This window comes from Marmota marmota, unplaced genomic scaffold, assembly GCF_001458135.2.
Source record: "Marmota marmota marmota unplaced genomic scaffold, marMar, whole genome shotgun sequence".
In the NCBI taxonomy this organism is placed as follows: Eukaryota; Metazoa; Chordata; class Mammalia; order Rodentia; family Sciuridae; genus Marmota; species Marmota marmota.
Window position 1 is genome coordinate 7,512,461 of NW_025999960.1, and position 25,734 is coordinate 7,538,194.

The window sequence follows — 25,734 nt, forward strand, 5'->3', positions numbered from 1 at the left end:
GTCATTCTTTCCATAATATCAGAATATAACTAAAATGTCCATGGTGGCAAGTTTGGTTTAAAAGACTACTGGGGCCTGAGGGCATTAGCTGGTAGCTCAGTAGTCTGACCAGTGTGCAAGAGCTCACACCCAATAAAAACCAAGAAAATATGCTGCTGCTTGTACATCAGTTGCTAAATTAGGTCCAGCAATAAAATATTATTAAAAATATTAAAGCATATATGATTATATTGAATACAAACACAACTAAACTAACAACTGTCCCTCTTGCTGTCAGTTAGTTAAACATTTTAAAGAATTTAAAGTGTCTGCTCCTTGCATTCCATTTTCCTGTGTTTTATTTAGGGTGTTAAACCCTTTCCTCCAGTCCTTGCAGTCATCTGCCTAGCTCACCTACTTCCTCTAATACCATGGTGCTCAACAGTGTGGTATCTGGACTAGCAGCCTCAGAATGCTGTGGGATCCTGTTAGAAGGGTACATTTCTGGGTCCAACTGCCTAGAATCAGAAAGTGTTGGGGCAGAACCCAGAAGACTGTTTTAACAAGTATTATAGGGAATCAATAATCCAGTTGGAGAAGTAGCTTTCCATAATTCCCACTCTTCCAACTTTCCTCCCAGGTTTCACTGAACCTATGTCACCTGCCCATTTCCCATTGCTCAATTATCAACCAATTTCTGCAGTATTTAAAGTGCTTAAATATTTCTAATTTTTTAAGATAAATCAAAACTTCATATTATTTAGAGGCATTCTTCACATGTATTCACAGGATGTTTGCCATGATTTTATCATCACATCCATGGGCTTACTTTGTTTTTTTCCTACAGTTTTTGGTTAGCTTTGATTTAAAATTTATGGCAAATAGTGATTTGAAAAAAATGTTTTTTTTTAATATTATAAATACAGGGTTAAATGATTTAGTTTACACATAGCAGGAAAATAAACTGGGTAATTCACATTCGATCACTAAACTTATCAAATTTTTGGAGTATAACAATTTAGTTTATATTCAGAAAATTTTGAATCAGAATTAAATGGCATCAATGACATCTCAATAAGTGGTCTCTTTGTCATCACACAATAAGTCCCATGATCAGAAAGAGGTTACTGAAAGTTTGGTGCCCTAATACATATTCTCAGACCACGTGAAACAGAATAAAATTTGGTAAATGTAGCATTTTAGCACTATCATCTTCTAACTGCTGAACAGAGTTGTACATATTACATGATCTTTGTTTAAGAAGATCTAGATTTATAATTATTTTATTGTAATTGTCCTTTATAAGTGATTGTTTTTAAAAGAAAGCTTCTAGCATAGAAGAAACAGTAAAATTAGTCTTTGCATCATCAGTTGAGAAGCATCTGACTAAAGGAAGTTTATGAGGTTAAATGATGTGATTCATGCAATTTGAAATGCTATTTTTCATCAGTAGGAACAGGAAGCCAAAGTGCAACAACCCCCAGTGGGAAGGAGGGCAGTACACCCAGGGAATCCAGCACTGGAGCTACCAGCCAGGAGAACTCAGGTAAGTTAGGATGTGCACTTAGTGAATATTATTGGGTAGAAATATGGAAGCATGTAGGCATGGAAATGTACATGGAGATTGAAATTTGTCTTAATCTCCCAATCTCCTCCTTATGAGGAACTAGCATAAGTTGCAAGAATTGCTACTCTATTTATCAGGTACAACAGGAGAGTCCTTGAGATCAACCTCAGGAGCAGGCAGTGCAAGTACACCTGCAACTTCAGGCACTGGGGCCACCAGCACTGGAAGCCCAGCAAGTAAGACAGAGCCTCCTTAGGGACTGTGGTGAGGTCTAATCCAAGTTTTGTCAAGATCTCCGAGTGTGAAAATAAGCACAGGGACTGAAACAATGGAGAATATGGAAGGAACTGATGACTAGAATAAAACCATGGAATGTGCTGGCATGAGCTTTTCTTCCTTCCTCTCTGTACACTAAGCACTATTTTTTCTCCAATTAGCAACAAGAGGAGCAACTGACAAAGCCACCACTGTCTCTGCTGGTGAAAACACACCTGGAAGGACAGGTACTGATGGAGCTTAAGGAGCATGAAATCCATGCAGTAGACATGTGAGCCCTGGGCTCAAATTTAGTCAGAGATAGGGTTTCCTGGGAGTCTCACCATTGTTATTTATATGATACCAAAAAAACAGTGTGTGTGTGTGTGTGTGTGAGAGAGAGAGAGTGTGTGAGAGAGAGAGAGAGAGAGAGAGAGAGAGAGAGAGAGAGAGGTAGACCTGCATCAGCTACAGGAGAACACAGATGGGGAGACTATTAGATATTTGTTATGTATCTACTATGGTGTTGGAATATTTGGGGAAAGTAGGAAAAGTTTGGGAAGCATTCATTTTTCAAAGGATAAGTAGCACAGCAATGAAAAAGGAGAAATCTGCAAACATAATCATAATTCTAATAGCAAGAGGCAAGGACTTAGATGGTAAATCATAAATGGTCTACATGATTGTTACATTTTATTCATAATATTTTTTAAAAGTTCCTATGTTATCTCAGTTAGATGAGTTCACTTACTTACCTGGAGAGAGAAACTGGTGTCCATGAAATTCATAATGTAGATACATCCATTCTAGTTCATATAAAGAAAGACACTTTTTTTTTTATTGAGCTGACATTTTCCCCCAATAAATAATCAGGCACACCTGCGACATCATCAGGAGCTACCCCTGAAGCTAGAGATGGCAGCACCCCTGAAGGAGCAGCCACTGGAACCACTGTTTCAGGTGAGGTTTACCAGGTTGAATATGATGCATCAGGAGCTCCCCATTTGTGCTCTCCTGTAGCAGAGGCAGGTCTACAATATTGGGCACTGACTGGGATTATATAGTAGGACTAAGGAAAGGTGAAGGGATCACTTGTTTCATTTTTTGAGAAATGCCCAAATACTCATATGGAGAGCAGGAATGACATGCACCCCCCACCTAAGCACTGGTTCTTGTTTCCAGGGACCACAGGAGTATCGGCAGGCTCCACCACTGCCAGCTCTGGAGACTCTGCTAGACCTTCCTCCACCTCTGCTAGCAGTAAATCGGGTATGTACAAGGTAGAATTTTCTGAGTTTACAGGTATAAAATGGTGAGTGAATGCATGTCTCAATTTCTATACTCTAGAGTGTGGGAAGAACAGAAAGAACTAGTCAGAGATTTGAGAGAGTGAGCCCAACTTTTGACCAACAGTTCAGCAAGTATGAGTGTGCTGACTGACTTAGATGTTCTTGCTGTAATCTTATGAAGTTGTCAGGTTTTCTGTGGGCCACAGTAGTGTCAGAACTCTGTTCCTGGAACTTCTAAAGCAGTGAGTGTGGAATGGGCCCATAGTTTGCTAAGCTGGCTATAAATTTTAACCAACTTCCAAAAAAATTGGATTGTTTCTTGAGAGTGTCATTGAATGCATGCATGTATTTTAAAGCCTCAGTTTATTGCCATAGGCAGCCTGGGGCAGATACACTAGGTTCAAATAAGTGAACCATAAAGAAGTTGGTAATAAGCAGTCTTATTTGCAAGCAAAATGATTGCACTTCACTAAATGATTCCAAGTCTTACATGATATTATGATTGCTTTTTGGAAATATTAAAACAAAACTGGTTTGATGTCCCAGCTTGACCAGTTTAGGGGACGCATTGGGTACTCAATTCAGAGCAGATTATACTGGCTACAAACAAGGATCGATTTCAAGCAATGCTGCACAACAGTATTTTTCCAAATCAATAATCGGATTCAAAGGGTAGTTTTTCTTACATAATTAAATGTAATAGCCTTTTATAAAGTTACTTCTATAAAACATACCATGTTATAACTATATGTCCCCACTACCTAGTAATAGGTAGCTCATATACAGTTATTTTTAGCCAGGTTTAATTTTTTTTAATCCTTCATCACTGAGAACAAGAAGGTCAGCAGATAAAACAGCAGGAACCAATATGGAATTACAAGAGACACAGCTTACAAACAGGCATACCAAAGATATGAGGCAGATCCTATAGTCTACCCAGGCAGTCCTGGGTTCCCCTTCACAATACCTTCACTCTGAATAGAGCCTTATCTACAGGGGCCAAGTACAGGAATATCACAGGCCAGTGGGATGATTTGGGAAATATTCAATATTTAATATTTGTAGTTCAGTAAAAAGTTAATGATATATTTTTATGGAATATTAAATTTGTTCGTATATTGTTTGTGATTAAGTCAAACTTAAACCCCTTGAAGTTACATGCCATTATTCCTGTCAGATAGAAAATACAAATGGCCTCAAGCTGGCAAGGCAGGGGTAGAGTACAGACTACTGAGCCACATGGGCACTAGCTGGCTCCAGTTCTGAGACCTGCATTGGGAGCTCCCATCCAACAAAACCCAAGGAGAACATGCCTCTGTTTGTTCATTGTTGGCTCAGTATTATCATAGTTAAATCTAGGAATGAAAAGTTTTTATGATATTAAACATAGAAAATTTTGATTAAAAACAAGCAAGACTAAATTTGCAATGATCATCATGTCATCAGTTAAAAATTATAGGGAATTCTGCAGTGTCTTCTTCTTGCATTCCCTTAGCCTGTGTTTTATTCAGGTGTTGCACCCTTTGCCTCAGTCCCTGCAGTCCTCTGCCTAGGTCACTTCTTTCCTCTATAAGCAAGGTGCTCTGCTCGAAGTGAGGTTTCTAGGAATGCTGTGGGATCTTGTTAGATGGCCACATTTCTGGGTCCACCAGCCTAGCATCAAAAGTATTGGAGTGGAGCCCAACACACTTCTTAACAAGATTTTAGGGAATCAGTGTTTCAGTTGGAGAAGTTCCTTTCCACGAGTGACACTTTTTCCCAACTTCCCTCCGAGGTTGCACTCCATCAACGTCAAATGTGAATGACTTTCTCATAGATTGGTTTTCAACCTTTTTTGCAGTATTTAAAGTACTCACATATTTCTGATGTTTTTAAGATAAATCACACATTTTTGCTATTAAGAAGCCTTTTTCTCATCTAAAGCCAGGATGTCTTTCCATGTATTTATTAACAAATCCATGGACCTATTTGGGTTTATTCTAGAGTTTTTTGATTAGCTGATGATTTGATTTATAATTTGTGACAAAGAGTCATTTGAATAAACTTTATTTAACATTAAAACTACAGAGCTCAATAATGCAGTTTATATATAGGAGGAAAATAACCTGGGTGATTCTCTTTGGATCAGTAAACTTATTAAAATTTTAGAGTGATGAGCATTTAGTTTATATTCATAAAAATCTAATTCAGAATTAGATGCTAAGAATGATATCTAAATAGGTGATCTCTTGTTGTTATCAGACAGTAAGTTCCATAGATCTAGAACAGGTTATTGAAAGTTTGGTGCCCAAGTGTGTGCTCCCAGTCTTAATGAAAAGAAACAAACAATTGTAAATATAGCACTTTAACACTATCATCTTTTAACTGCTAAATAAAGATGTACAGATTATATTACCATCAGTATTTAAGTTTTACCTCTGGTTTTATTTCATGTTTTTTTAATGATTCCACTGTAGTTATACTTAATATTGGGTAATTTTAAAAGAAAGCCTCTACCATAGATGGGAAACCATACAGTTGATTTGACCAAATAAGTTAGAGGTAGGTCTTTTTCTGTATCAAAGTATAAGGAAGTTTATGACATTAAAAGATTTGATTGATGCATAGGCAATTTGAAATGGTGTTTTCCATCAATAGGAACAGGAGGCCCAAGTTCAACAACCCCCAGTGTGGAGAAGGGCAGCACACCCAGGGAACCCAGCACTGGAGCTACCAGCCAGGAGAACTCAGGTAAGTTAGGAGGTACACTAAGTGAATATTATTGGGTTCAAATATGAAAGCATCTAGGCATGAAAATGTATAAGAAGTCTGAAATTTGTCTTAATCTCCCAATCTCCTGCTTCTGAGGAACTAGCATAAGTTGCAAGCACTGCTACTGTGTTTATCAGGTACAACAGGAGAGTCCTTGAGATCAACCTCAGGAGCAGGCAGTGCAAGTACACCTTCAACTTCAGGCACTGGGGCCACCAGCACTGGAAGCCCAGCAGGTAAGACAGAGCCTCCTTAGGGACTGTGGTGGGGTCTATTGCAAATTTGTCAAGATCTCCGAGTGTGAAAATAAGCACAGGGACTGAAACAATGGAGAATATGGAAGGAACTGATGACTAGAAAAAAACCATGGAATGTGCTGGCATGAGCTTTTCTTCCTTCCTCTCTGTACACTAAGCACTATTTTTTCTCCCATTAGCAACAAGAGGAGCAACTGACAAAGCCACCACTGTCTCTGCTGGTGACAACACATCTGGAAGGACAGGTACTGATGGAGCTTAAGCAGCCTGAAATCCAGGCAGTAGACATGTGAGCCCTGTGCTCAAATTGAGTGAGAGATGAGGTTTCCTGGGAGTCTGACCATTGTTATTTATATGATGCCAAATATACAGATGATCAGAAGTAGACTGTTTGATACTTATTCCTACTGTAGTGTTAGAAACTTTGTGGAAAGTAGGCCAAGTTTGGGAAGCATCCATTTTCAAAGGGTAAGCAGCGGAGCAATTGAGAAGGAAAAATTTGCAAACTGGATCAAAATATAATTGTAATAACAAGAGACAAGGACTTAAATGGTAAATCATAAATGTTCATAAATGTTCTGATTGTTACATTTTATTCATAATGAATGTTTTAATAAAGTTCCTATGTTATCAGTGTTAGATGAGTTCCCTTATTTACCTGGAGAAAGAAATTAAGATGTCTATGAAATTCACAATGTAGATATATCCATTCTAGTTCATATTAAGAAGGACAATTATTTTGATTTTCCTAAGCTGACATTGTCCCCCAATAAATAATCAGGCACACCTGCGACATCATCAGGAGCTACCCCTGAAGCTAGAGATGGCAGCACCCCTGAAGGAGCAGCCACTGGAACCACTGTTTCAGGTGAGGTTTTCAAGGTTGGATGTGATGCATCAGGAGCTCCCCATATGTGTTTTCCTGTAACAGATGCAGGTCTACAATATCAGGCACTGCCTGGGATTATATAGCTAGACTAAGGAAAGGTGAAGGGATCCCTTGTTTCATTTTTTGGGAAACACCCAAATACTCATATGGAGAGCAGGAATGATATGCACCCCCCACCTAAGCACTGGTTCTTGTTTCCAGGGACCACAGGAGAGTCTGCAGGCTCCATTACTGTCAGCTCTGGAGACTCTGCTAGACCTTCCTCCACCTCTGCTAGCAGTAAATCAGGTATGTACAAGGGAGAATTCCATGAGTCTGCAGGTATAAAATGGTGAGTGCTTGTCTCAATTTCTATATTCTAGAGTGTAGTGAAGAACAGAAACAACTAGTCAGAGACTTCAGAAAGTGAGCCCAACTTTTGACCAACAGTTCAGCAAGTAGGAGTGTGCTGACTGACTTATATCTTCTTTCTGTAATCTTATGAAGTTGTCAGATTTTCTGTGAGCCACAATAGTGTCAGAACCCTTTTCCTGGAACTTCTGAGGCTGTGAGTATGTCATGGAGCCATGGTTTGCTAAGCTGGCTATAAATTTTAACAAACTACCAAAAACTTTGGATTGTTTATTGAGAGAATCATTGAATGCGTGCATGTATTTTGAAGCCTCAGTTTATTGCAATAGGCAGCCTGGGGCAGATGCACTAGGTTCAAATATGGGAACCATAAAGAAGTTGATAATAAGCAATCTTATTGTGCAAGCAAAATGAATTTACTTCACTAAAGGATTCTAAATCATACATGATATTACAATCACCCCTTAAAAATATTACAACCAACCGGTTGGAAGTCCCAGCTTCAGCAGTTTTGGGGACACATTGGGTACTCAATACAGAGCAGATTATACTGGCTACAAACAAGGATCTGATTTCAAGCAATGCTGCACAACACAATATTTTTCCAAATCAATAATAAGACTCAAGTTGTAGTTCTTCTTACGTAATTAAAATGTAATAGCCTTTTATAAAGTTACATTTGTAAAACATACCATGTTATAACTAAATGCCCCCACTACCTGGTAGTTGGTAGCTCCTATGCAGTTAGTTTTAGCCAGGATTTAATTTTTTTTATCCTTCATCACTGAGAACTAGAAGGTCAGCAGATACAACAGCAGGAATCAACAATGAAATTACAAGAGACACAGCTTACAAACAAGCGGATCAAAGATATGAGGCACATCTTATACTGTACACAGGCAGTCCTTGGTTCCCCTCCACAATACCTCCACTCTGAGTAGAGCCTTAGCTACAGAAACCAAGTATAGGAGTAACACAGGCCAGTGGGATGACTTTGGGAAATACTCAGTATTTAATATTTGTAGTTAAGTAAAAAGTTAATGATATATTTTAATGGCATATTAACTATTTTTAATATGTCGTTTGTGATTAAATCACACTTAAATCCCTTGAAGTTACATGTGATTATTTCTATCAGATGAGAAAATACGAATGGCCTCAAGCTGTCAAGGCAGGGGTAGAGTACAGACTGCTGAGTCTCATGGGCACTAGCTGTCCCCAGTTCTGGGACCTGTATTGGGAACTCCTATCCAACAAAAGCCAAGGAGAGCATGCCTGTGTATGTTCATTGTTGGCTCAGTATCATCACAGCTACATACAAGAATGAAATGTTTTTACAATATTAAACGTAGATAATTTTCATTAAAAATAAGCAAAACTAAATTTGCAATGGTCCTCATGTCATCAGTTAAAAACTACAGGGACCTCTGAAGTGTCTTCTCCTGCATTCCCTCAGCCTGTGTTTTATTCAGGTGTTGTACCCTTTGCCCCAGTCCCTTCAGTCCTCTGCCTCGGTTACCTCCTTCCTCTAACACCGTGGTGCTCTGCTCAAAGTGGGGTTTCTGGATCAATAGCACAGGAATCCTGTTGGATTCTGTTAGATGGCCACATTTCTGGGTCCACCAGCCTAGCATCAAAAGTGTTAGAGTGTCCCAGCAGACTTCTTAACAAGGTTCATAGGGAATCAGTGATCCAGTTGGAAAAGTACCTTTCCATGATTCACACTTTTTCCTAGCATCCCTCAGAGGTTGCACTCTATCAACATCATATGTGAATGATTGCTCACAGATAAGTTTTCAGCCTTTTGTGCAGTATTTAAAGTGTTTTAAATATTTCTGATTTTTTTTAAGTTAAATCACACATTTTTGCTATGAAGAGGGTTTTTCTCATGTACAGATAGGTGTCTTTCCATGTTTTTATTAATAAATCCTTGGGTCTATTTTTGTTTTATTCTACAGTTTTTTGATTAGATGATGCTTTAATTTAAAATTTATGACAGTCATTTGAATGAACTTTATTTAACATTAAAAGTACAAGGTTTAATAATGTAGTTTATAGATAGGGGGAAAATAAACTGGGTAATTCTCATTGGATTAGTAAATTCATTAAAAATCTTAGAGTGACTAGCATTATTTTACATTCACAATAATCTGATTTAGAGTTACATACTAACAATGATATCTCAGTAGGTGATAACTTGTTATTATTAGATAGTAATTCCTTAGATCTGGAACAGGTAATTGAAAGTTTGGTTCCCAGTGTGTGCTCAAAGACTGAATGAAAGAAAGCAAACACTTGTAAATATACCATTTTAACACTATCATCTTTTAATTGCTAAATAAAAATGTGAAGATTATATAATCCTCACTAATTTTTTCCTCTGGCTTTATTTTAATTTTTTTATTTTAAATGATTGCATTTTAGTTATACTTAATATTGAGTAATAGTAAAAGAAAGCCTCTACCATAGATAGGAAACTGAATACTCAGTTGATTTGTCAAATCAGTTAGTCATTGGTCATTACCTGAATCAGTTAACAATGTAAAGTAGTTTATGATGTTAAAAGATTTGATTGATGCACAAGGCAATTTGAAATGCTATTTTCCATCAATAGGAACAGGAGGCGCAAGTACAACAACCCCCAGTGGGGAGGAGGGCAGCACACCCAGGGAACCCAGCACTGGAGCTACCAGCCGAGAGAACTCAGGTAAGTTAGGAGGTACACTAAGTGAATATTATTGGGTTCAAATATGAAAGAATCTAGGCAAGAAAATGTATATGAAGATTGAAGTTTGTCTTAATCTCCCAATCTCCTGCTTCTGAGGAACTAGCATAAGTTGCAAACACTGCTACTGTGTTTATCAGGTACAACAGGAGAGTCCTTGAGATCAACCTCAGGAGCAGGCAGTGGAAGTACACCTGCAACTTCAGGCACTGGGGCCACCAGCACTGGAAGCCCAGCAGGTAAGACAGAGCCTCCTTAGGGACTGTGGTGGGGTCTACTGCAAGTTTTGTCAAGATCTTTGAGTGTGAAAATGAGCACAAGGAACGAAACAATAGAGAGTATGGAAGGAACTGATGACTAGAATAAAACCACGGGATACACTGGCATATGTTTTTCTTTCTTCTCTGTATACTAAGCACTATTTTTTTCTCCCATTAGCAACAAGAGGAGCAACTGACAAAGCCACCACTGTCTCTGCTGGTGACAACACATCTGGAAGGACAGGTACTGATGGAGCATAAGCAGCATGAAATCCAGGCAGTAGACATGTGAGCCCTGTGCTCAAATTTAGTCATAGTACGCGCGAATATTACCATTGTTATTTATATGATGCCAAGTATGCAGAGGATCAGAAGTAGAGTGTTAGATACTTGTTATTTAACTACTCTGGTGTTAGAAACTTTGTGGAAACTAGGAAAAGTTTGGGAAGAATCCATTTTCAAAGGTTAAGCAGCACAGGAATGAAGAAGGGGGAAATTTGCAAACCAGATAATAATATGATTGTAATTACAAGACACAAGGACTTAGACATAAATCATAAATTGTCTATACGGTTGTTACATTTTATTAATAATGAATACTTTAATAAAGTTCCTATGTTATCAGAGTTAGATTAGTTTCCTTATTTACCTGGAGAGAGAAATTAAGATATCTGTGAAATTCACAATGTAGATACATCCATTCCAGTTCATAAAAAGAAGGACATTTTTTGATTTTTCTCAAGCTGATATTTTCCCCCAAAATATAATCAGGTACACCTGCGGCATCATCGGAAGCTACCCCTGGAGGAGCAGCCACTGGAACCAGTGTTTCAGGTGAGGTGTACCAGGTTGGATGTGATATATTTGAAGCTCCCCATCTGTGTTCTCTCAGGTCTACAATATTGGGCACTGACTAGGATTATATGGCAGGACTAAGGAAAGATGAAGGGATCACGTGTTTCATTTTTTTGGGGGGAAACACCCAAATACTCATATGGAGAGCAGGAATGACATACATCCCCCACCTAAGCACTGATGCTTGTTTCTAGGGACCACAGGAGTGTCTGCAGGCTCCACTACTGAGGGCTCTGGAGGCTTTGCTAGTCCTTCCTCCACCTCTCCTAGCAGTAAATCAGGTATGTACACGGAGAATTCCATGAATGTGCAGGTATAAATGGTGAGTGAATGCATGTTTCAATTTGTGTACTCTAGAGTGTGGTGAAGACGAGAAAGAACTAGTCAGAGACTTGAGAGAGAGAGCCCAACTTTTGACCAACAGTTTAGCAAGTAGGAGTGTGCTGAGTGAAGTAGATGTTCTTTCTATAATCTTATGAAGTTGTCATGTTTTCTGTGGGCCACAATAGTGTCAGAACTCTTTTCCTGCAACTTCTGAAGCAGTGAGTCTGGAATGGGCCCATGGTTTGCTAAGCTGGCTATAAAGTTTAGCCAACTACTGAAAAATTTGGATTACTTATGTGAGAATCATTGAATGTGTGCATGTATTTTCAAGCCTCAGTTGATTTCAATAGGCAACCTGGGTCAGATACACTAGGTTCAAATATGTGAACCATAAAGAAATTGGTAATAAGCATTCTTATTTGCAAGCAAAATGAATGTACTTCAATGATTCTAAGTCTTATATGATATTATGATCTCTTTTTGGAAATACTGAAACCAAATTGTGAGAAGTCCCTGCTTGACCAATTTTTAGGACACACTGGGTATTCAGTTCAGAGCAAATTACATTGGCTACAAACAAGGATCTGATATTAAGCAATGCTGCTCAACACAATATTTTTCGAAATCAATCTTTTGTAATTAAAATGTAATAGCCTTTTATCAAGTAACTTTTGTAAAACATAGCAAGTTATAACTATATGTCCCTACTAGCATGTAGTTGGTAGTTCCTATGTAGTTATTTTTAGCCAGATTTAAAAATATTTTTTTTATCCTTCATCACTGAGAACAAGAAGGTCCTCAGATAGAATATCAGGAACCAACAATGGAATTATAAGAGACGAGCTTACAAACAGGTAGATCAAAGCTAAGAGGCATGTCCAAAACTGTTCACAGGCAATCCTGGGTTCCCCTCCACAATACCTCCACTCTGAGTAGAGCCTTAGCTACAGGGGCCAAGTCTAGGAGTAACACAGGCCAGTGGGATGATTTTGGGACATAATCAGTATTTAATATTTGTAGTTAAGTAAAAAGTTAATGATATATTTTTATGGCATATTAAATATTTTTAATATGTAATTTGTGATTAAGTTACACTTAAATCCCTTTAAGTTACATGTTATTATTTCTATCAGATGGGAAAATATGAATGACCTCGAGCTGGCAAGACAGGGGTAGGATACAGACTGCTGAGCCTCATGGGCACTGGCTGGCCCCAGTTCTGGGACCTGTGTTGGGAGCTCCTATCCAACAAAGCCAAAGAGAATGTATTTTTCATTGTTGGCTCAGTATTATCACAGTTAGATACAGGAATGAAATTATTTTTTTGACAATATGAAACATAGATAATTTTGATTAAAACCAAGCAAGACTAAATTTGCAATGGTCCTCATGTCATCAGTTAAAAATTATGGGGACCTCTAAGTGTTTCTCCTGGCATTCCCTTAGCCTGTGCTTTATTCAGGTGTTCTTCTACCCTTTGCCCCAGTCCCTGCAGTCCTCTGCCTAGATCACCTCTTTCCTCCAACACCATGGTGCTCTGCTCAATGTTTGGTTTCTTGATAAGCAGTGCTGGTATCCCGTAGGATCCTATTAGATGGCTACATTTCTGGGTCTGCCAGCGTAGAATCCACAGCGTTGGTGTGGAGCCCAGCAGACTTCTTAACAAGGTTTTTAGGCAATCAGTGATCCAGTTGGAGAAGTACCTTTCCACAATTCACAATTTTTCCCAACTTTCCTCCCAGGTTGCACTCCATCAATGTCATATGTGAATGCCTTTCTCATGGATCAGTTTTCAGCCAGTTTCTGCAGTATTTAAAATACTTAAATACTTCTGATTTTTTAAAAAAATAAATCACATTTTTGCTATTAAGAGGGTTTTTCTCATGTACAATGGGTATCTTTTCATGTGTTTATTAACAAATGCATGGGCTTCTTTTAGTTTTATTCTACAGTTTTTTGATTAAGTGATGCTTTGATTTGTAATATATGACAAAGAGTCATTAGAATAAACTTTATTTAACATTAAAACAACAGGGTTCAGTGATGTAGTTTATACATAGGGGAAAATAAACTGGGTGATACTTACTGAATCAGTAAACTTATTAAAATTTTAGAGTGATCATTTAGTTTATATTCACAAAAATCTGATTCAGAATGACATGCTAACAATGATATCTCAATAGATGATCTCTTGTTGTTAGCAGACAGTAAGCCCCTTAGATCTGGAAAAGGTTATTGAAAGTTTGGTTTCCAATTGTGTGCTCGCAGACTGAATGAAACAAACATTTGTAAATATGGCATTTAACACTATCATCTTTTAACTGCTAAATAAAGATGTACAGATTATATGATCTTCACTATTATTATTTTACCTGTGGCTTTTTTCATGTTTTTTGTTTATGACTATATTGTAGTTATACTTAATATTGGGTAGTTGTCAAAGAAAGCCTCTATCATAGATGGGAAACCATACAGTGGATTTGCCAAATAAGTTAGAGGTTGGTCTTTTCCTGCATCAGTTAGACTGAAAGGAATTTTATAATATTAAAAGATTTGATTCATGCATAAGGCAACATGAAATGGTGTTTTCCATCAGTAGGAACAGGAGGCCCAAGTTCAACAACCCCCAGTGTGGAGAAGGGCAGCACACCCAGGGAAACCAGCACTGGAGCTACCAGCCGAGAGAACTCAGGTAAGTTAGGAGGTACACTAAGTGAATATTATTGGGTTCAAATATGAAAGAATCTAGGCAAGAAAATGTATATGAAGATTGAAGTTTGTCTTAATCTCCCAATCTCCTGCTTCTGAGGAACTAGCATAAGTTGCAAACACTGCTACTGTGTTTATCAGGTACAACAGGAGAGTCCTTGAGATCAACCTCAGGAGCAGGCAGTGGAAGTACACCTGCAACTTCAGGCACTGGGGCCACCAGCACTGGAAGCCCAGCAGGTAAGACAGAGCCTCCTTAGGGACTGTGGTGGGGTCTACTGCAAGTTTTGTCAAGATCTTTGAGTGTGAAAATGAGCACAAGGAACGAAACAATAGAGAGTATGGAAGGAACTGATGACTAGAATAAAACCATGGAATGTGCTGGCATGAGCTTTTATTCCTTCCTCTCTGTACACTAAGCACTATTTTTTTCTCCCATTAGCAACAAGAGGAGCAACTGACAAAGCCACCACTGTCTCTGCTGGTGACAACACATCTGGAAGGACAGGTACTGATGGAGCTTAAGCAGCATGAAATCCAGGCAGTAGACATGTGAGCCCTGTGCTCAAATTTAGTCAGAGAGGGGGTTTCCTGGGAGTCTGACCATTGTTATTTATATGATGCCAAGTATACAGAGTTTCAGAAGTAGACTGCTAGGTATTTGTTATGTACTTACTGTGGTGTTATAAACTTTGTCGAATCTAGGCAAAGTTTGGGAAGCATCCATTTTCAAAGGATAAGCAGCACAGCAATGAAGAAGGGGAAATTTGCAAACTGGATCATAATATAATTGTAATAACAAGAGATAAGGACTTAGATGGTAAATCATAAATGGTCTATGTGATTGTTACATATTATTCATAATGAATATTTTAATAAAGTTCCTATGTTATCTCATTTAGAGAAATTAAGATGTCTATGAAATTCACAATATAGATACATCCATTCCAGTTCATAATAAGAAGGACACTTTTTTTTGATTTTCCTAAGCTGATATTTTCCCCCAATAAATAATCAGGCACACCTGCGGCATCATCAGAAGCTACCCCTGAAGCTAAAGATGGCAGCACCCCTGGAGAAACAGCCACTGGAACCAGTGTTTCAGGTGAGGTTTACCAGGTTGGATGTGATGCATCAGGACCTCCCCATCTGTGTTCTCCTGTAGCAGCTGCAGGTCTACAATATTGGGCACTGACTGGGATTATATAACGGGACTAAGGAAAGATGAAGGGATCACATGTTTCATTTTTTGGGAAACACCCAAATATTCATATGGAGAGCAGGAATGACACGCACCCCCCATTGAGGCACTGGCTCTTGTTTCCAGGGACCACAGGAGTGTCTTCAGGCTCCACCACTGCCAGCTCTGGAGACTCTGCTAGACCTTCCTCCACCTCTGCTAGCAGTAAATCAGGTACATACATGGAGAATTTTCTGAGTTTACAGGTATAAAATGGTAAGTGAGTGCATGTCTCAATTTCTATACTGTAGAATGTGGTGAAGAACAGAAAGCACTACTGAGAGACTTGAGAGTGTGAGCCCAACTTTCGGCCAACAGTTTAGCAAGTAGGAGTGTGCTGACTGAAGTAGATGTTCTTTGTATACTCTTATGAAGTTGTCAGATTTTCTGTGAGCCACAATAGTGTCAGAACTCTTTTCCTGGAACTTCTGAAGCAGTGAGTCTGGAATGGGCCCATGGTTTGCTAAGCTGGCTATAAAGTTTAACCAACTATCCAAAATTTTAGATTGTTTCTTGAGAGAATCATTGAATGTGTGCAAGTATTTTCATGCCTCAGTTGATTGCAATAGGTAGCCTGGGTCAGATACACTAGGTTCAAATATGTCAGCAAGGTAGAGGTTGGTAATAGCAGTCTTATTTGCAAGCACAATGAATGTACTTCACTAAAGGATTCTAAGTCTTACATGGTATTATGATTGATTTTTGGATATATTGAGACCAACCTGTTGGATATCCCAGCTTGACCAGTTTTGGGGACACATTTGGTATACAGTTCAGAGCAATTGTACTGGCTACAAACACTTTTAAGACAGTTGTGCAGTATTTATAATACTTAAATATTTGTGATTGTTTTTTAAATAATTCACACATTTTTGCTAGTAAGAGGTTTTTATCATATACAGATAGGTGTCTTTCCATATTTTTATTAATAAATACTTGGGCCTATTTTGGTTTTATTCTACAGTTTTTTTTATTAGGTGAACCTTTGGTTTGTAATTTATGACAATGAGCAATTTGAATGAATTTTATTTAACATTAAATCTACAGAGTTCAATGATGTCATTTTTATATAGCAGGAAAATTAACTGGGTAATTCTCATTGGATCAGTAAACTTATTAAAATTTTAGAGTGAGCATTTAGTTTATATTCACAAAAATCAGATTCAGAATTACATGCTAACAGTGATATATCAATAGGTGATCTCTTGTTTTTATCAGACAGTAAATCCCATAGATTTGGAATAGGTTACTGAAAGTTTGGTGCTCAAGTATGTGTTCCCAGACTGAATGAAACAAAACAAACATTTGTAAATATATCACTTTAATACTATCATCTTTTAATGACTAAAGATGCACAGATTATATTATCTTCACTATTTAAATTTTTCCTCTGGGTTATTTCATGTTTCTTTTTTATGACTGCATTGTTTTATAATTAATATTGGGTAATTGTAAAAGAAAGCCTTTACCATAGATGGGAAACCGTACAAATAGTTGATTTGCCAAATAAGACATTGGACTTTTCTTGCATCAGTTAGAGTGTAAGTAAGTTTATGAAATTAAAAGATTGGATTGATGCATAAGGCAATTTGAAATGCTGATTCTCCCCAGTAGGAACAGGCGGCCCAAGTACAACCACACCCAGTGGGAAGGAGGGCAGTACACCCAGGGAACCCAGCACTGGAGCTACTAGCCCAGGGAACTCGGGTAAGTTAGGATGTGCACTCGGTGAATATTATTGAGTAGAAATATGGAAGCATCTAGGCATGAAAATGTATAAGAAGATTGAAATTTGTCTTAATCTCCCAATCTCCTGCTTCCGAGGAACTAGCATATGTTACAAGCACTGCTACTGTATTTATCAGGTACAACAGGAGAGTCCTTGAGATCAACCTCAGGAGCAGGCAGTGCAAGTACACCTGCAACTTCAGGAACTGGGGCCACCAGCACTGGAAGCCCAGCAGGTAAGACAGAGCCTCCTTAGGGACTGTGGTGAGGTCTAAGTTTTGTCCAGATCCCTGAGTGTGAAAATAAGCACAGGGACTGAATCATGGAGAATATAGAAGGAACTGATGACTAGAATAAAACCATGGCATGTGCTGGCAGGAGCTTTTCTTCCTTCCTCTCTGTACACTAAGCACTATTTTTTCTCCCCTTAGCAACAAGAGGAGCAACTGACAAAGCCACCACTGTCTCTGCTGGTGAAAACACATCTGGAAGGACAGGTACTGATGGAGCTTAAGCAGCAGCATGAAATCCAGGCAGTAGACATGTGAACCCTGTGCTCAAATTTAGTCATAGACTGTGTTTTCTGAGAATCTTAACTTTGTGATTAATATGATTCTGAGTATAAAGAGGATCAGAAATAGATTACTCTATATTTATTGTGTACCTACCATTGGGTTATAAATTTGTGGAAAGTAGGAAAAGTATGGGAAGTATACATTTTCCAAGAATATGCAGCAGAACAATGAACAAGGGATAGGTTGCAAACAGCACCATAAGACAATTCTAATTACAAGAGACAAGTACTGGGAAGTTAAATCACAAATTGTTATAATTTATTCATAATGAGTATTTTAATAAAGTGAATACATTCTTAGGGTTATCTAATTTGCCTTATTTACCTGGATTGAGAAATTAAGATCTCTGTATTTCACAATGTAGATCCATCTATTCTTTAAAAGAAATAGTTCTTTAAAAGTTTATTCTATTAAATATTTTGAAGGACACTTTTTTGATTTTCTTAAACTGACATTTTCCCCCAATAAATATCAGGTTCGCATGCAACATCATCTGGAGCTACCCCTGAAGCTAGAGGAGACAGCACCCCTGGGGAAGCAGGCACTGGAGCCACAGGTTCAGGTGAGGTCCACCAGTTTGGATGTGATGGTCATCGGTGTCCTCCTGTAGCAGGTCTGTAAAATCAGGCCTTCACTGGGATTATATTGCCAGACTAAGGAAAGATCAAAGAATCATATCCTTTTTTTCTTTATTCTGGAGACATCCATTTACTCATAGTGAGGTACAGGAGTAACATATACCTCCACAATGCACTGGTTCTTGTTTCCAGGGACCACATTGGTTATGTGCAGACTATACCACTGCCAGCTCTGGTTTTGATAATATTAAATGTAGATACTGAAATAGTTTTGACAGTATGGGAATTATAGTAAAGGAATTACAAATGGCACAGCTTCCAGTCAGGTGAAACAACAACAACAACAAAATCCTATATTCAGTCAGTCTTGTGTTTCACCTTGGTAATAACCCTCCAGAAGAGAGCCTTAGGAAAAAAGGTCAATTTACGGGTTACATAGATCTGTTGAATGACTTTGGGATACACTTCACAATTAATATTGTGGTATAGAAAATATTAGTGATGTATTTTATGACAATTAAATGTCTGATTTCCTCTCAAATATTTTCATTTTAAGGCAATGAATCATACTACTATTGTGTTAATGTGGCATTGTTCCCATGAGATAAGACAGTTTCCAAGCTGGCAAGGCAGGGATAGAGCACAGAGTACTGAGCCTCATGGGCAATAGTTAATGCCCAAGGGTCTGTGCCCTGTGTCTAGAGCTCACAACCAACAAAAGCCAAGGAGAATATGCTTGACCTGTTCATCATTTACTCAGCTCAGTGTTAGATTCAGGAATAAAAAATTATTGACACACTTAAGCACAGATAAATTAGACTGAAAAGAAGCAAGATAAAATTTTACAACTGTCCTTCAAACCATCAGTTACAATCATAAGGATCTCTGAAGGGTCTTCTTCTTGTGGTCCCTTTCCCCAGTCCCTGCAGTCCTTTGCTTAGCTTGCCTCCTTCCTCTAACACCATGGTGCTCAGGGTATGTTCCTGGCCAGTAGCATCTGAACACTGTGGGAACTTGTTACAGTTGGTGTCTTGGGGGTCCAGCAGCCTAGAATCAGAAAGTATTGAAGGGGAAGCCAGCAGACTGTTAGTTTGTTAACATAACAAGTGTTTTAGCAAATCAATGCTCAAGTTAGAGAACAACTTCTTTACAACTTCCAGTCTTTTCCAGCTTCACTCCCTCTTTTCCAGCTTCACTCCCTCTTCATTCCTCTTCACACAGGAGTCAATGACATGTCTGCCATGTCAGTAGGTCATTTCCAAAGCTCAGCTATGATCCTGTCTATGCTCCTTTTAAAATACTTTTAACAGTATGGATTGCTTTGAAGATACGTGAAAACTTTGTTACCATTAAGAGTACTTTTGCTCATGAATGCACTGGATTCTGTTTATGGATGAATTAATGAATCCATGGCCTGTTTTTGTTTTTCCTACTCTTGGTTTGGCTTAGCGATTGTAATTAAGTTTATAGCATACATAGTGCTTATATATGCTATTCTTTATATTAATATTACTGAATTAGGAGATAAGATTTACATATTGCAGAAAAATAAAAAATATTAATTCCAATTACAGAATAACTTATTGAAACCTTAAAATAATAACTAGTTTATCATTACAAAAATCTGAAGTAGAAATACTTGAGTAATAATGAGATCTCAAGGAGTAATCTCTTTTGAGACAGTAAGTGCAATGATTTGTGACAAGACTACTAAAAACTTGGTGCATGAATATAAATCCCCAGACTATTTGGTAAAGGCCAGTGATGTGATAACAAGTGAAACATTTGGAAATATAGAATTTTAACATCATAATCCATAAACTTTTAAATAAAGTCTTTTACATTATATGATCTTATTTATTTGAACCTTACATCTGTACTTATGTTATGGCATTTTTAAAAGAATGTCTCTAGCAGAGATTGGAAACATTACAAGTTGATTCTTTTACCACAAATCACTTGAGAAGCAGCAGTTACAGTATAAAATCAGGGCTAGATGGCTAGATTTTGGTGTCTTCATTTTCTGTCTACAAATTGGGTGACTCAGAGCACATCATTTAAACATATTAGATAATTGTAAAGAATAGTGTTACCTGTTAAAAGAGGATGTTTATGAGGTTAAAAGACTTGGTTGTTTTTAAAGGAATTTCTTAAATGATTATTTTTTCACCAGGAACACGAAGCCCTAGTGCAACAACACCTGGGAGGAAAGAGAGTAGCACATCTGGGGAACCCAGCACTGGAGCTACAAGCACAGGAAGTTCAGGTAAGTCAGGATGTGCACTGAGTGCTTGTTAAGTGGGCACAAAGATGAAACCATGTAGGCTGCTGGATAAATCATGAAAATGTGCCAAAGATTGAAATTTTGTCTTGATCTCTCAATATCTTCCTTCAAAGAAACTAGCATATGTTTCAAGCACTGCTACTCTGTTTATCAGGTACAACAGGAGAGTCCCTGGGTGTGACCTCAGGAGGAGTCAGGGGTACAACAAGTCAACCATCAGGCACTGGGGTCACAGGCACTGGAAGCCCAGCAGGTAGGACAGAGCCTCCATAGAGGATGGTGATAGGGTCCAATGCATTTTTTTTAAGAACCCCAAGTGTGAAAATGAGATCAAGGAAAGGAACAATGGAGAACAATAAAGGAACTGATGACTAGAATAAAACTATGGAATGTCCTGGGAAGAGGGTTTTTTTTTTTTTTATTGTTGTTTACAAGCTCTATGTGCACGAAGCACAATTTTTTCCCCATTAGCAACAAGAGGAGCAACTGATGCAGCTACCACTGTCTCTTCTGGTGAAAATACATCTGGAAGAACAGGTATTGAAGGAGCATAAGCAGCATGAAATTCAGGCAGTAATGTGGGAGCTTTTTGCGCAAAACCTAGTCAAAGAAAGGTTTTCCTGGGAGAATCTGATCATATGATTTAGGTAATGCCAAATCTCCAGAAGAGCATGAATATATCAAAAAGTGTATGTGATGTTTTTAAAATATTTTTGGAACACAAAATATAGTGAAGTATATTTTACTACAGTGAAAGAATGGGGGCTTATAACTGATATCACCCAATGTCAATTAAGAAAGTGTAAAATTAACAACCATGTAGAAAGGGAAGTAAAGAATGACAACAATTAAGAGCAGAAACTTTGTAAATTTGGATCATAAGACAATTCTGCTAAACAGAGACAAGGACATCAATGTTGAACCTTGTAATATCTACAGGGTTATTATATTTTATGAGTAATAAATATCCTAATTGAATCAGCACATTATAAGAGTTATCTAATTTACATAATTTTACCTTTAGCATGACCTTTTGATATGAGTGAAGTTTACAGGATAGATACATCCATTCTTTTAAAGGCTAAAGAAAATATATTTTATTTCATATTCACAAAGACACTCCTTTTGATTTTCATAAGCTGCCATTTTCTCCCTATAAGTAACAGGCACACTTGGGTCATCATCTGGAGCAACCCCTGAATCTCAAGGTGGCAGCACTCCTGGAGGAGCAAACCCTGGAGCCACAGTCTCAGGTGAGGTCCACCAGGTTGGATGCGATGCATCAGGGACTCCCATCCATGCCCTTCTGCAGCAGAGGCAGGTCTATAAAATCAGGCACTGACTGGGATTACATTATTGAAGTAAAAAAAGATGAAAGGATAATATCCTTCATTTTCTTTATTCTGAGAAACCCAAATACCCATATGAAGGGAAGGGATAATGTGTACCATCCCCCACAATGCACTCATTTTTGTTTCCCGGGACAACAGGAGTGTCTGCAGCTGCATCTACCACTGCCAGCCCTGGGGATTCAGCTAGACCTTTCTCAACCTCTGCTAGCAGCACATCAGGTAAGTGTAAGGAAGAAGTCCATGAGTAAGATATCAAATGGAGAGTGTAAACACATCCCAATTTCTATTTTCTGGAGTGTTGTAAAGAACAGGAAAATCTAATAAGTTACTTGAGGAAGTGAGCCCAATTCCTGACCAATAAATGGTTTATCAGGTAGCTGTGTACCCACTGGATTAGATAATCTTTCTATAATCTAATACAATTTTGAGAATGCCTGCATGTGTTTATGGGCCTTAATAGTTGGAAGACCACTGTTTTGGAGTATCTGAGGCTGTGGTCTGGAGTGAGACCATAGTTTGCAATTCTGGCTAGAAATTAAAATCAACTATAGAAACCTTTGGGATTTTTCCTTCCCAGTCCCATGGAGGGTGTAACTATGGAAAAAACAGGCCTGTGCACTCAGATATTTTAAAGCCACAATTCATTTCAATATGCAGCTTCATTTATAATTATGAGGTTCAACATCGTGACTATTGAAGAAATAGATAATAAGCAGTGTTAGTTTTAAGAATCAATATGGAATCTAAATCATGCAAGATTTATGTTAAATTTTTCTAGTGATTGAAACAGAGATTGACAAGGATGTATGAAAGGTTGAGATAATTTTAAAGCAGAGTTCAGTATGATCTGTATCATTTAATCAAAGATTATATTATTTGTTGTTTGTTTGACAGGCATTACTGGATCATCAGTTGTCACAACAACCAAAGCCCAAAGTAATGCAGTGACATCACCTGAAGGCAACTCAGGTGAGTAGAGGATGAGTTCAGAGGTACTAGCTTTGGTCAATATGAAAAGTCATTTGTAGGAATCCTGCTTATTTTAAAGCAAAGTAGTTGAGATGAATGTACGGAGACCCAGTTCAACCAATAGAAAGATGTCTTAAAAAAAAAAAAAAAAACCTTTAGGAAATTAACATTAAAACAAGTATCATGGGCAACTCTGTATACTATGTGGCTGAATTCTTTTAATCAATTTTTACCAATGGGTGATCTAACTTATCCAATCACTAATTAGAAGGAATTGGATAGTTAGATCACCCATTAGTAGCAAAGTTCAAGTAGACTTTAGGTGAGAGATTCCTTTGACCTTTTCTCAAGGTGCTACTGGAACGTCAGTTCTCCTCACCTCCACAGCTAGAAGTGCAGGCACCACAGCCCGACTGAACCCCAACTTCACCAGTCCTGGGGACACATCAGGTAGGCCCAATTCAGAGCTAATTTTATAGGCCAGACCAAGGAACTATTTTCAGCAATGTTGCCCAGGATTTTTCCAAATCAAATATCAGACTCAGGAGATAGTTCTTCATATGCAATTACCATTTAATATTTTTAGCCTTTTAGCAAGTTGCCTGTGTTTTATTCGGGTGTGAAATCCTTTCCCCAGTCTCTGCAGTCCTCTCCCTAGCTTACCTTTCTCCTCTAACACCATGGTCCTCCCAGTGTGATTTCAATGACCAGCATCATTTAAATCCTGTGTGATCCTGTTAGAAGGGCACATTTTGGGTCCATCTGCCTATATTCAGAAAGTGCTGGGGTGGAGCTCAGAAGATTGAGTTAACAGTGTTTTAGGGAATCAATACTCATGTTGGAGAAGCACTTCTCCACAATTCCCACTCTTTTCCAACCTTCCCATTTTACACTTCATCAATGTCATGTCAGAATGACTTTCCCAAAACTCAAGTTTTCAAATATTTTTTGCACTATGAACCACTAAAGTATTTCTGATTGTTTTTAAGATAAATCAAAACTTTATATGAACAGGACTTTTCTTCTTCATGCTATTATTAACAAATTCATCGCCTCATTGTGTTTTTCCTACACTTATTTGCTTAGCTATTGTTTTAATTTAAAATGCAGAGAAAAAACTTTTTAGTTTGAGTAAGTCCCATTTGTTGATTCTAGTTATTAACTCTTGTGCTATGGGTGTCCTATTGAGGAATTTGGAGCCCGACCCCACAGTATGTAGATCGTAGCCAACTTTTTCTTCTATCAGACGGCGTGTCTCTGATTTGATATCAAGCTCCTTGANTGAAATTCTCAGACCAAGTGAAATAGAGATCAATTATATAGAAATGTAGCATTTAAACATCATAGTCTTTTAACAGCTCAACAAGGCTTTTATATTTTATGATACCTTTTTAAAATCTTATACATGGATTTATTTCATAGTACTTCTAGGTATTTATTAATACATTGTAATTATATATAATATTGGGCATTTTTAAAAGAAAGCCTCTAGCACAGATGGAAAACAATAGAGATGGGTGTCTTGCCACATCTGTTGAGAAGCATCAGTTAGAGTATAAGAAAATTTATGATTTAAAAGATTTGATTGATGCATAAGGCAATTTGAAATGCTATTTTTTTATCAGTGGGAACAGAAGGCCCAAGAACAACAACACCCAGTAGGGGGGAGGTCAGCACACCCAGGGAACCCAGCACTGGAGCTACAAGCACAGGAAGTTCAGGTAAGCCAGGATGTGCTCTTAATGCCTATGAAATGGGTACAAAATTGAAAGCATCTAGACTGTTGGATAAATCATGAAAATGTTCAAAAAAGATCAAAATTTTGCCTTGATCTCCCAATCTCCTTCTTTAGAGGAACTAGCATATGTTGCAAGCAATGCTACTGTGTTTATCAGGTACAACAGGAGAGGCCCTGGAAGTGACCTCAGGAGTAGTCAGGGACAGAACATCTGGACCACCAGGCACTGGGGCCATCAGTGCTGGAAGCCCAGCAGGTAAGACAGAAACTACTTAGGGGTTTATGGTGGGTCTGTTGTGTGCTTTGTCAGGATCCCTGAGTGTTAGAATGGGATGGAGGAAAGTTTAAAAATAGAGAACGGTGAAGGAACTAATAAAACTATGAGTGTCCTTCAAAGTGCATTTCCTTCTTAGACTTTCTGTATACTAAGCACCATTCTTCCCATTAGCAACAAGTAGAAGAACAGAAACATCTGCCACCATCTCTGCTGGTGAGAACACATCTGCAGGAACAGGTAATGAAAGAGCATGAGCATCATGAAAGCCAGGCAGTAGACATAAGAGCTGTTTGCTCAAAACCTAGTCAGAGACAGGGTTTCTTAGGGATCTGATCTTCGTTATTTATATGATGCCAAGTGTCCAGAAGATCAGAAATAGACTATTAGATATTTGTTTTGTACTTACCATTGTATTAGAAACTTTGTGGAAAATAGGATATGATTGGGAAGCATAGGTGTTCAAAGAATAAGTAGCACAGCAATGAAGAGGGGAAAGTGGAAATATGATCTTATTATTGGACAATTCTAATAATGAGAGATAAGGACTTGGATGTTTAACCTTGAATTTTCTACATAAATGTTACATTTTATTAATAATGAGTATCTTAACCAAATTAGTGCATTATCAAAGTTAGCTGATCTACCTTATTTACCTGGAGAAACACTTAAGATGTCTGTGAAATTAATAGGGTACACATATCCATTCTTTTAACAGCAATAAGTATACTTCAGTCCCTATTCATAAAGACCCTCCTTTTTGTTTTCTTAAGCTGACTTTTTTC

At 38.0% G+C, this 25,734-nt stretch overlaps 1 protein-coding gene and 2 long non-coding RNA genes across 3 annotated transcripts in view; all 3 read left to right on the forward strand.

Moving 5' to 3' along the window:
- The first annotated feature begins 1,712 nt into the window (after window positions 1-1,712).
- On the forward strand, window positions 1,713-5,823 carry LOC125616640. Its single transcript, XR_007347367.1, has 5 exons — window positions 1,713-1,782; window positions 1,984-2,049; window positions 2,675-2,761; window positions 2,984-3,070; window positions 5,728-5,823. It is a non-coding gene; the product is annotated as an uncharacterized LOC125616640 (long non-coding RNA).
- Window positions 5,824-5,879: 56 nt separating this feature from the next.
- LOC125616624 (mucin-19-like) overlaps window positions 5,880-25,734 on the forward strand; it is a 98,638-nt gene continuing 78,783 nt past the window's right edge. Inside the window, exons 1-24 of the mRNA XM_048802441.1 lie at window positions 5,880-5,907; window positions 5,979-6,077; window positions 6,278-6,343; window positions 6,880-6,966; window positions 7,189-7,275; window positions 14,102-14,194; window positions 14,353-14,451; window positions 14,654-14,719; window positions 15,230-15,316; window positions 15,539-15,625; window positions 17,063-17,158; window positions 17,317-17,415; window positions 17,611-17,676; window positions 18,230-18,316; window positions 20,506-20,598; window positions 20,771-20,869; window positions 21,088-21,153; window positions 21,777-21,869; window positions 22,107-22,187; window positions 22,863-22,937; window positions 23,289-23,387; window positions 24,563-24,658; window positions 24,833-24,931; window positions 25,124-25,189. Of these exons, the coding sequence (XP_048658398.1) occupies window positions 5,880-5,907; window positions 5,979-6,077; window positions 6,278-6,343; window positions 6,880-6,966; window positions 7,189-7,275; window positions 14,102-14,194; window positions 14,353-14,451; window positions 14,654-14,719; window positions 15,230-15,316; window positions 15,539-15,625; window positions 17,063-17,158; window positions 17,317-17,415; window positions 17,611-17,676; window positions 18,230-18,316; window positions 20,506-20,598; window positions 20,771-20,869; window positions 21,088-21,153; window positions 21,777-21,869; window positions 22,107-22,187; window positions 22,863-22,937; window positions 23,289-23,387; window positions 24,563-24,658; window positions 24,833-24,931; window positions 25,124-25,189 (2,014 nt within the window). The remainder of the gene's footprint in view (window positions 5,908-5,978; window positions 6,078-6,277; window positions 6,344-6,879; window positions 6,967-7,188; window positions 7,276-14,101; window positions 14,195-14,352; window positions 14,452-14,653; window positions 14,720-15,229; window positions 15,317-15,538; window positions 15,626-17,062; window positions 17,159-17,316; window positions 17,416-17,610; window positions 17,677-18,229; window positions 18,317-20,505; window positions 20,599-20,770; window positions 20,870-21,087; window positions 21,154-21,776; window positions 21,870-22,106; window positions 22,188-22,862; window positions 22,938-23,288; window positions 23,388-24,562; window positions 24,659-24,832; window positions 24,932-25,123; window positions 25,190-25,734) is intronic.
- On the forward strand, window positions 9,988-10,568 carry LOC125616641. Its single transcript, XR_007347368.1, has 3 exons — window positions 9,988-10,045; window positions 10,204-10,302; window positions 10,502-10,568. It is a non-coding gene; the product is annotated as an uncharacterized LOC125616641 (long non-coding RNA).